Source organism: Quercus suber, unplaced genomic scaffold (genome assembly GCF_002906115.3).
Source record: "Quercus suber isolate HL8 unplaced genomic scaffold, Cork oak 2.0 scaffold_174, whole genome shotgun sequence".
In the NCBI taxonomy this organism is placed as follows: domain Eukaryota; kingdom Viridiplantae; phylum Streptophyta; class Magnoliopsida; order Fagales; family Fagaceae; genus Quercus; species Quercus suber.
In genome coordinates this window covers 900,006-909,903 of record NW_027069634.1, presented here as the reverse complement: position 1 = coordinate 909,903, position 9,898 = coordinate 900,006, and the positions used below count along the sequence as shown (strand labels likewise).

Here is a 9,898-nt window from a genome sequence, read left to right as displayed (position 1 = left end):
AACTTTTTTTTTTTCCACGCGTGAAACCTAAATAGAACTTTATCAGAAAATATATCAACGGAATTGTCTATCATGTTTATGTTATTTTGGGTAAAAAAGATAAAGACAAGGGAAAATATATTGATGATTTATTTTATATTTTATCTTAATTGCTTAAATGATAAGAAAAAATGATTAAAATTGTCAATTTATAAAAAAATATATATATATAATTTCCTTTAAGTTTGGGAATTTGGATACCTATCTGTTTTAAAGGGAATCTAGATTCCTACTAAGAGGGGTTTAAAGGGAGAATCCAGATTCATCTGACATCTGATTCCTTGGCATAATTTGCAATCAAACATGAGAATCTTTAAACATTTCTAAAAATCCTAAAACATTACCATGTACCAAATGTCACATTACATTTTCAACTTATAGTGTATGTGTAACAAACTAAATTAAACAAACCAAAAATCTTATTACACTTTATACACACTCTATTTTGAAATCGGTTTTTAAAAAATATGATTTTAGTCTATGCGACAATGTTTATACGGTAAGTATGTAAATGTAATAAGAAATGTATGACTATTATTTCTCTTAAACAAACTCTCTAGTTTCAAATGCAATGAATTAGCCAATAACCCTATTGGTCTTGACACTTCTTAGGGTGCTTAGTACTTTGGGTTTGGATGGAAGGGGAGGGGTTCAAGTAGTAGAGTAGAGATTTATAACCATTTAAAAATAAAAATAAAATAAACATATTGTAACGAATTGGCCATGGTCGAAGAGGCTTAAAGTTTTTGAGATGTCATTCTGAGTTTACCAAAAAAAGGTGTGTAGCCCAATGGTTGTTTGGACATGCAGCTCGAGCTCAACATTTTTTTCCCAAATAACAGAAGTGGCCTGAGTTGAGTTCAAGCTTAATTTATTTGCTGAACTCAAGTTAATCATCAAACAATATTACATGTTCAAATTTTGTTTATTTTATTGTCAAATAAGCTCAAGCTTATTCACAAACTACATAATTAGATTATTCTTCTCCCATTTATAGTAAAACCATGATTGCATATTTACAAATGGATTGTTTATATTATCAAGAAATTACAAATAATAATTTGATATCATATGAATCTACTTACAAACATATACAAATCAATCTAAAGTCTATATAAATGTATTTTTAGACAAGTATAGATATAAAAATACAATATTATATATATATCAAGCATTTTGTTTACGAGCTTATTCACGAACATATTATTGTAGTCAAGCCTAAACTTAGGACATATTTGATATGTTGTTGTGAGGGCCCAAGGATCGAGGAAGGGATTGCTGAGCTGTTAGTTTTGTTATTGAGGCATCACATGCCCGAAGAGGGAGTTCACCTGAGTAGAGGAGGAGAAGAGACAAAAGTCTCTTGGGAGCTTTAGGTGGGAAGGATAGGATAAGGAGAGAAAATCATGGAGGGTAGGGGAAGTTTCCAGCGAGAAGTAACTTGTTGCCTCTGCATTAAATGGAAAACAACATCTTTATCAGCTGCATTGATGGGGAAGTGACATGAACAGTGTAATTCATAGCTAAGCAGTTTCTTCTACCACCTTCAGCAGATATGTAAAGGGACAGGTATCATGATAAGAATCTAGTTAGGTAAAGATGAGTGGTCAAGATGTGAAGAAAAATGGAGTATATGAGGGAAAGGGAATTTCTCAGAAAAAACAAGAGTTAGAGTAAGAACATTGAAAAAAGAGCGTGAACAGTGTTTCATTTTGAGTATTATTTGCCTCATCGAGCAAGCTTGTAATAAGCCTATTGCATATATTAATCCATGATCTTTAGTTTTTTCTTCCCTGTTTTTGTCCTCGAGCTAAGCCCTCCCTTTTTGTTTGATCCATTCTCTTACAAATATATTGATCTGGGTCTGGTTGAACTATGCAAACCTTACTATTCTAAATGAGTTTGGGCTGCGGGCTAAGCCCTTCCTTTTTGTTTGATCCATTCTCTTACAAATACATTGATTTGGGTTTGGTTGAACTGTGCAAACCTCACTGTTCTAAATGAGTTTGGGTTGTTTGAAATTTGAGTCCTTACAATTGTAATAAATACTATAATGAAATAATTATTAGAAATTCTACTCTAACCTAATCTAAGTGTATGTGTGTGTGAAAGCTCTCTCCTAAAAACTTGAACCCCGACTCTTGCCCCTCATACCTCACAAGTACTTATACTTATGGAGCAACCATCGCACCAAAGGTGTATGGTGGTAGTCATATGGAATTGTTATTCTTTAGGAATAGTGAAATACCTATTGCTTAAATTGAGGCATAACTATTCCTATCTAAAACTACTTTTTTAAAAAAATACTAAAATGATAGAATATCTAACTTTTAATAGTTAGTGCCCGTTTGAGAATAACTTATTTAACTGAAACTGGAATTTTTTTTGTTGAAAGTACTATAGATAAATGTAAAAATTAGTTAATATAGCAAAGTGAAATCCATGAATAATACCAAAAAGTGTAGTGAGACTCATGAATAGTAACAAAAATAAGTTGCATAGTAAAATAAGTTAGCAAAAATAATTAATGCCAAACGCCCAGCTATACTTTATAGCAATAATTTTTAAATTTAATACATTTTCAAAAATCCAAACTTTTTATTTGCATATATAATTATAAAAAAATCATAAAAAAATATATGTTTTTTAAAACTATTGCTCAACAAGCAATGATGTTAAATTTATAAAATATTATTTTAAAAAATAATTATATAAATAAGATATTTCATATACTTATTGTGGGGTCCGTGGGCCTGATAGCCTCAGTCCTTCATATAGCAGGCCCAAGGCCCATGCCGAGGAGCGCAAGCTATTTCTGAGGAGAAAGGGGGGAAGCCTATTCTCTTGAATCCGCGCCGAGGACACCTTGTCCTCGGCCTGACAAGAGTGATTTCGGGGAGTGGCTAACCCCAAGGTAAGCTGTCACTCTCGCATTTAATGCACTCAACTAACCCCCCTGGCCGCATTAATGGAGAGGTAACCCCTTGGCAGGATAACGTTGGTCAGAGTGAGCCACTTGAGTATTGATAATGAAAGTGAGCCAGTGAGCAGCGGCAAGCGCAGTAGAAAAAAGAATGGAAGACGGAGAGATAGACGAGGAAGGCGTGATGGTTGTGGAAGAAGAAGACGCGCCGCCGCCGCCGCCTCCTCCGCCGTCGCGAAAGATAGATTCAAAGTCGCCATACGAACTGCTTCAAGAGAGCAAAGCCTCAGTGGAAGACATCGTTTCCAAAATGCTCTCCATCAAAAGAGACTCCAAACCTAAACCTCTTCTCCGAGACCTCGTCACTCAAATGCTCCTCCACTTCATCACTCTCCGCCAGGTTAGGGTTTCACAACCGTTAATTTTTATCACAATTTCAAATCAATTATCGCTAATTTTTTTTTTTTTCTAATTTTTGGATTGGTTTTTAATAGGCGAACCGATCGATATTGCTAGAAGAGGATCGAGTGAAGGCAGAGACGGAGCGAGCAAAGGCGCCAGTGGATTTCACGTCGCTTCAGCTTCACAATTTGATGTACGAGAAGAGTCACTACGTGAAAGCCATTAAGGCTTGCAAGGATTTCAAGTCGAAATATCCCGATATCGACTTGGTAGCCGAGGAAGAGTTCTTTCGTGATGCGCCTCAAGATATTAAAGCCAAGAAGTTGTCGAATGACGCCGCTCATGATCTCATGATGAAGAGGCTCCATTTCGAGCTCTTCCAGGTTTTTACAATACTACTTTGGCCCTTGTTATATACATTCATAAGTACATACATATGTTGTTGTTGTCAACAATGTGTTATTTTTGTTCACTAGGACATGTTCAATGTTGGTAATAAGCGAGAAATAGTTGGAGCTTTAGAAGAATATAACATTTTGGGCAAAAATTATGATTTTAGATGCATTGAGCAATAAAACGCTAACAATGTTATTTGAATTTAATTGGAGAACCTATGTAATGTTACGAAAAAGAATAGTATGACTTGGATTGGATATGATAGAATGGCCAAAAAGAATTACGTGTGTCTGAACTTGAAACTTGATTATTCTGTTGAGGATTCATAGCTGACTCCAAAGTTTTTGGACTAAGGGTTGGTTATTGTCGATGTATGATCGATAGGGGATTTTTGAGGTGTCACAAAATCTGTGCCGTGCATTAATTTTTTTTTTTTGCTTGAAATCAGTTACTCGTCTTTGTTCCGTACTTCCCTTCTTTCAAAATTCCATGTCAATTTAAGATGTTCAGTATGTGCAATTTTTTCTCCTTCCAAATGGCTTACGTTTCTGTATAGCTTTTCCAAATTTAACATTTGATGCAGGAGAAGCTTTGAGTAAGGGAATAAGGATGGAAGAATTCAGTGTGACTAAGCATTTGAAGACTTTAGCAAAGAAATATGGAAATTCTTCATCTAGACTGATGAAATTTCCTAGTATGTGTGTATATGCTTTCTTTTTACCCATGGATACTAAAAGATTTGAGCACTCACATCTGATATTGTACATGGCTGTGGCAAGGGTACATAGGTAGTATCTAGTAGATAGGATATGTGTAGGAATCTTCTTTAAGAATGGGGGTGGAGGGTATGCTCAATTAGCCAGTAGATAATGGCTGTGAACACACATATTTGTACAAATAATTGGCTATGGTAAAGGGCAATGAGCTTTATCTCAAATGGCATCTCCTCCCTCCATAAGAAAGGAGTGGGGAGTATGATGTGGGTTTAGTGTAAAAAAAAAAGAGAAAGAAAGATAGGAAATGTGTAGGAATTATCCCTTTTTCATGGATGTTTGGTACATTTCATTTAGTCAAGTATTTTTCCGCTTGATTTATCCATAACAAAAAAATTATGCTTGATTTAAAAATTTGTTTTCCTTCACCCCAATATATGTCAAGTTTGTCATACATGCATACTAAATTTGGATTCATTGTGGCGTTTGCTATTTTTGGTTATTATTGTCACTTTTATTTTTTTGTTGAGTAAAGTATTGGGGATACTGATTTATTCATATCTCTATCAGCGTAAAGAGCTATGCAAACTTCATGGGAAACTAGAACAACAGAAGAAAGGTCTTTTGGATATAATTGCAGACCGAAAGAAATTCTTGTCAAGTCTCCCTTCACACCTTAAGTCTCTTAAGAAAGCATCCTTGCCAGTACAGAACCAGTTAGGGATTCAGCATACAAAGAAATTAAAGCAGCACCATTTGGCAGAGTTGCTTCCACCTCCTCTTTACGTGGTATACTCACAGTTCATAGCACAAAAGGAAGCATTTGGTGAAAATATCGAGATGGAGATAGTAGGAAGTGTGAAGGATGCTCAAACTTTTGCCCGTCAGCAAGCAAATAAGGACACTGGTAATTTATGTTTATTCATACTCTGTAACTACTTGATGGATAGTGATTAATAGTGTGCTGTCTTGACAACCTATATCATGGTTGGAAGCTTTTTAATTTTTAATTTATAAATTAATGCAAGTCCATGTATGCTTGTGCTTAGTTGCTAGTCTTTGACTCAGGTGTGATAGATACAAATTAAGTTGATTGATTCTTAGATAATTCAGTTATTTTTAAGATGGATCTTTTTGATTGTGAGATAATGATTCAATCTGAAATGGTTGAAACTAACATCACACGATGATTACATCTGTTTCAAGTTTGGATTACCCCTCCCCACCCCCCCAAAAAAGAAAAGAAAAGGAGAATGAATACTGATGTGGTTTATGGCTCAGGCATATCTACCAATGTAGAGAGTTCCAGATTGGAGGATGATGCAGCCGATGAGGAAGATGATGGCCAGAGGAGGAGAAAGCGGCCAAAGAGGGTTCCAAGCAAGGAGAGCCTCGACCAGGAAGGAGTGTATCAAGTTCATCCACTTAAAATTATTCTTCATATTTATGATGAAGAGGTTTCTGATCCAAAGTCTGCAAAACTTATAACTCTGAAGTTTGAATACTTGTTAAAGTTGAATGTGGTGTGTGTTGGGATTGAAGGGTCCCATGACCGACCTGAGACTAACATCTTATGCAACTTATTCCCTGATGACACTGGCGTTGAGCTTCCTCACCAGGTATGAATGTTCATTTCAGTCTTGTTGGTAATTCACACTTTCTGCCTGTTTCTCTCATTTCCCACTTTCCATTTTCCATTATTAAAGTAATGATAATTGACTGGATGATGCAGTCAGCCAAGCTCTTTGTTGGTGATGCCCTTGCATTCGATGAAAAGAGAACATCGCGCCCATATAAGTGGGCCCAGCATTTGGCAGGAATTGACTTTTTGCCAGACGTGTCACCCTTGCTTGCTTTCCATGAAACTCCAAATGGTGAAACAGCTAAAAGTGATGCTGTTATATCTGGTCTTTCATTGTATCGCCAGCAGAACCGGGTTCAGACAGTTGTGCAAAGAATTCGCTCTCGGAAAAAGGCTCAGCTGGCTCTTGTGTGAGTCATTGCTTTGTATGTTTGGAATCCTGGATCCCAAGGACATACTAGAAATCAATAGGGGAGAGATCAATGTGGTCAATCTGAATTTAGAACTATGGTTTTCTCACACTTTGTTGAGACTCTTCTTGGCATCTTTTATAATATGTAGTGGCTTATATTATGGTTGTTTTAAGGAATTTCAATCTGTTCTGCATGTCTGTGACTTGTGTGCTTACTGCCTTTTATTAGAGGAAACTTCTTTTTCTTGGGCTCTTTGTCTTGTTTGTCAGCGTCGTAAGATGTGCTTTATGTTGAAAATTTGGAATTCTTATTGGCTTACAGGGCACAGCTTGATTTGCTTACGAAGCTTAAATGGCCTGCTCTAACTTGTCAAAGTGTTCCGTGGGCTTTGCATGATCCTTTGTGCAATTTGCATGGTTGGTCACCTGTAGGGCCCCCACCTATTCAGGCTTTATCTTTGCCAGTTATTGATACGGACCAAGTTCAGGAACCTATAGATGATGATATGATTGGAAGACCTGTTACTTCAAAGGAAGAGCTAGAGAGTGCAAGAGAAGACGGGGAGCTTCCATTGTTGCTTCCTTCTGCTGTCACGAGTGATGTTAAACTTAACCGCTCAAAAGGGTCTAATCTTGAGCATTCAAGGCAGCTGACTTTGATCACAAAAAGCCTTGTACCTCCATTCACTAAGGCAAAATCACAAAGTTTTAAGAAGTTTGATGAGGATTCTGATCTGATGCTGGATACTGATAGTGATCAGGATGGGCCTGCATATATTGAGGTCGAGGGAGAAAATTCCGCTTTCGCTCAATATAATGAGATGGGAGAGAAGTTATGGGTGGATTTTGGGGTCAGGGAGTTTTGTCTTGTTTTAACTAGGAACATGGATACTGACAAGAGAATTTGGAAGTTAGAAGCCAAGGTAGCTAAAATTCTGTTACTCTTGAATTTTGTTCATTCATTATTTTTTGGGTAGCTGACATCAAATTCTATTTTGGCAGATTAAGATCAGCATGGAATATCCTCTTAGACCTCCTCATTTTGTATTGGGTCTTTACACTATATCTTCTGGAGGAAATAATTCTGAGAGCGATGGTTCTGAGTTTTACAATGAACTTCGTGCAATTGAAGCTGAGGTAAGCAATTGATATCTTGGGAATAGCTATTTCTAGTTATATAAATATTCTGTGGCTTATTGGACTATTCTTCAAAACATGGAAACATATTGGAAGTTATTATAACTTTATTGCAAATTTACTACTCTCCACTAAACATTATAGATTACAGCCCTCATGTATCAAGGACATGTATTAGGTTAACTTTTTTTGGGGAAGATTTTCTGTTCTGTAGCTTATGATGGGAATGCTGTTTTGATCTCTCTAAATTCTAAAAGTTGATTGGTACAGACTTCCCAATATCTTCTCAAGATTAACACAGTTTAAATGAGTGTATTCCCATAACTTCTTGCCTACCTTAATAATAGATTTCTGATAATTACTTATCTTTTGCTTTTGCATCTTGAAGGTCAATCTTCACATATTAAAGATGCTACCTCTGGATCAGGAAAACCATATTTTATCTCATCAAGTGTGTTGCCTTGCAATGTTGTTTGACTATTTCATGGGTGAGGCATCCTCATCCTCGGAAAAGAGAAAGAGTACATCTGTGGTTGATGTTGGTTTGTCTAAGCCCGTTAGTGGTGGGCTTCTTGCCAGATCATTTAGAGGAAGGGATCGTAGGAAGATGATATCGTGGAAGGACATGGAATGCACTTCTGGCTATCCTAACTAAACGTGTTGATTTGGGATCTGAAGGTGATGAAACCAGTGCATCCCCTGCGGCAGCCTTCAAGCCAGGGACGGAAAGAAATCATAGGAAGGATGAATGATAGGTTTTGTAGCTTTTTTTAATAGTAGTAGATCTACTATAAGCGTAAACATTGATGTGATACAAATAATTTGAAAGGATGCTACTTATCAAAAAAAAAGAAAGAAAATTGACAGGATGCTTGGAGCACATCATTTTGGATATGAATTGTAAAATCATGGAGGTCTTAAGTCTGGAGGGGTTCTTCTTGGCCATAAGTTATATTCTGCGTTTTGTCAACTTTGGGTTACCCTGGTCGGAATTCTGGTTCTTACAAAGAAGAATGGTAGAAATTCTGGGATGTGTTATGTGTCTGACTCAATATGGTTAGCCATCCAGATGTAGATCTTTTAGTCTATTGTCTAGTCCTGAATTTTGGAGATCTGAGAACCTCATGGACTTAAAAGTAACGAGTTGAATGTGTTGTTGTTTTTGGTATTTTAATTATTATTTACTTTAAGGATTCAAACTAGGTGAGATGGTATCGTTGAGCCGGAACGCTCTTGATGAATGTGGTGGTGTTTCCAGTTATTTGGCGTTCTATGCATAGAAATAAACTTGAATTGACCTGCGGATGCCATCCCATTTTCACTATCTAACACGCTGTATGATTATTTTGATCACGGGGACATTTGGTCCAGCCCATGCTCATGGATTGTAGTCCTGTTCCAAAGTATCTCCTCGTGGCAACCTGTCTTTAAAAAAAAAAAAAAAAAAAAAATCAATTGAGTCCCTTTTTTTATTTTATATTTTTTAGTTTTATAAATTCACTTGAGTCCTGCCAATTGCCTTGTAACTCAACCTGTATTTCAAATTTTTGATAAGAAAATAAATTTATCTTATCAACAAGAAATCTTAAATTCTCAAAATTATTATTATTATTAATTTTTGGGTCCAAATTGGTATATACTGCTATTGGGTTTGTCATTAAACTTTACTCCGTAGTGTTTCACCATATCCGGGCTCCTTTGGGAGAACAATTTTGTATCAAATGGTGGGAAAAAGTAACAACTGATAACTCTGACCAAAAAGCTATATTCCACGGTTTTAACAAAATCCAAGATTTCTAAAATAAGAGGAGATCTAACAATCAAAATTCCTCCTTAAAAAACATAAATACAAGCAAATCTTTTCCAAAATAGGACCAAAAAGAGAATATAAGAAAAAAAATTCGAGAATTATTATCAAAATTATGTGATAGTGATGATGAAATGGAAGCCCAAAGAGAAACTGATCTTTAGGATCATCCACAAATTTTTTATAAGATGATGAGGATGATTGTTTTAGAAATTCATGCTCCAATCCTTTAACAAAAGCAAACGAGCAAAACAGAGTAGTGAGAAATCCATTTTCACTTTTCCAAGACAAAAGCAATAAAATAAAGGAATCGAGCAAAATACAAAATGCAAAGCAAGATGTGTGTTCTTTGTCAAAAAATTTTAAAATGTTTCAAAAAGACAATAATGGCATGGTAGAACAATAGGAAATAAAATTATTGCAAAGCAAAGTGTGTATTCATCTCAAAAAATATTTAAGTGATTCAAAAAGCCAACAATGACATGGG

The 9,898-nt window shown here is 35.9% G+C and overlaps 1 protein-coding gene across 1 annotated transcript; it reads left to right on the top strand.

Annotated features, from left to right (window-relative positions):
- Window positions 1-3,076: 3,076 nt before the first annotated feature.
- On the top strand, window positions 3,077-8,778 carry LOC112003286 (THO complex subunit 5A). The gene is made up of 8 exons (XM_024035471.2): window positions 3,077-3,362; window positions 3,457-3,747; window positions 5,044-5,380; window positions 5,755-6,092; window positions 6,206-6,465; window positions 6,790-7,390; window positions 7,470-7,604; window positions 7,993-8,778. The coding sequence occupies exons 1-8, from the start codon at window positions 3,114-3,116 to the stop codon at window positions 8,257-8,259; spliced, it is 2,478 nt and encodes an 825-aa protein (XP_023891239.2). The 5' UTR covers window positions 3,077-3,113; the 3' UTR covers window positions 8,260-8,778.
- The last annotated feature ends 1,120 nt before the right edge of the window (window positions 8,779-9,898 follow it).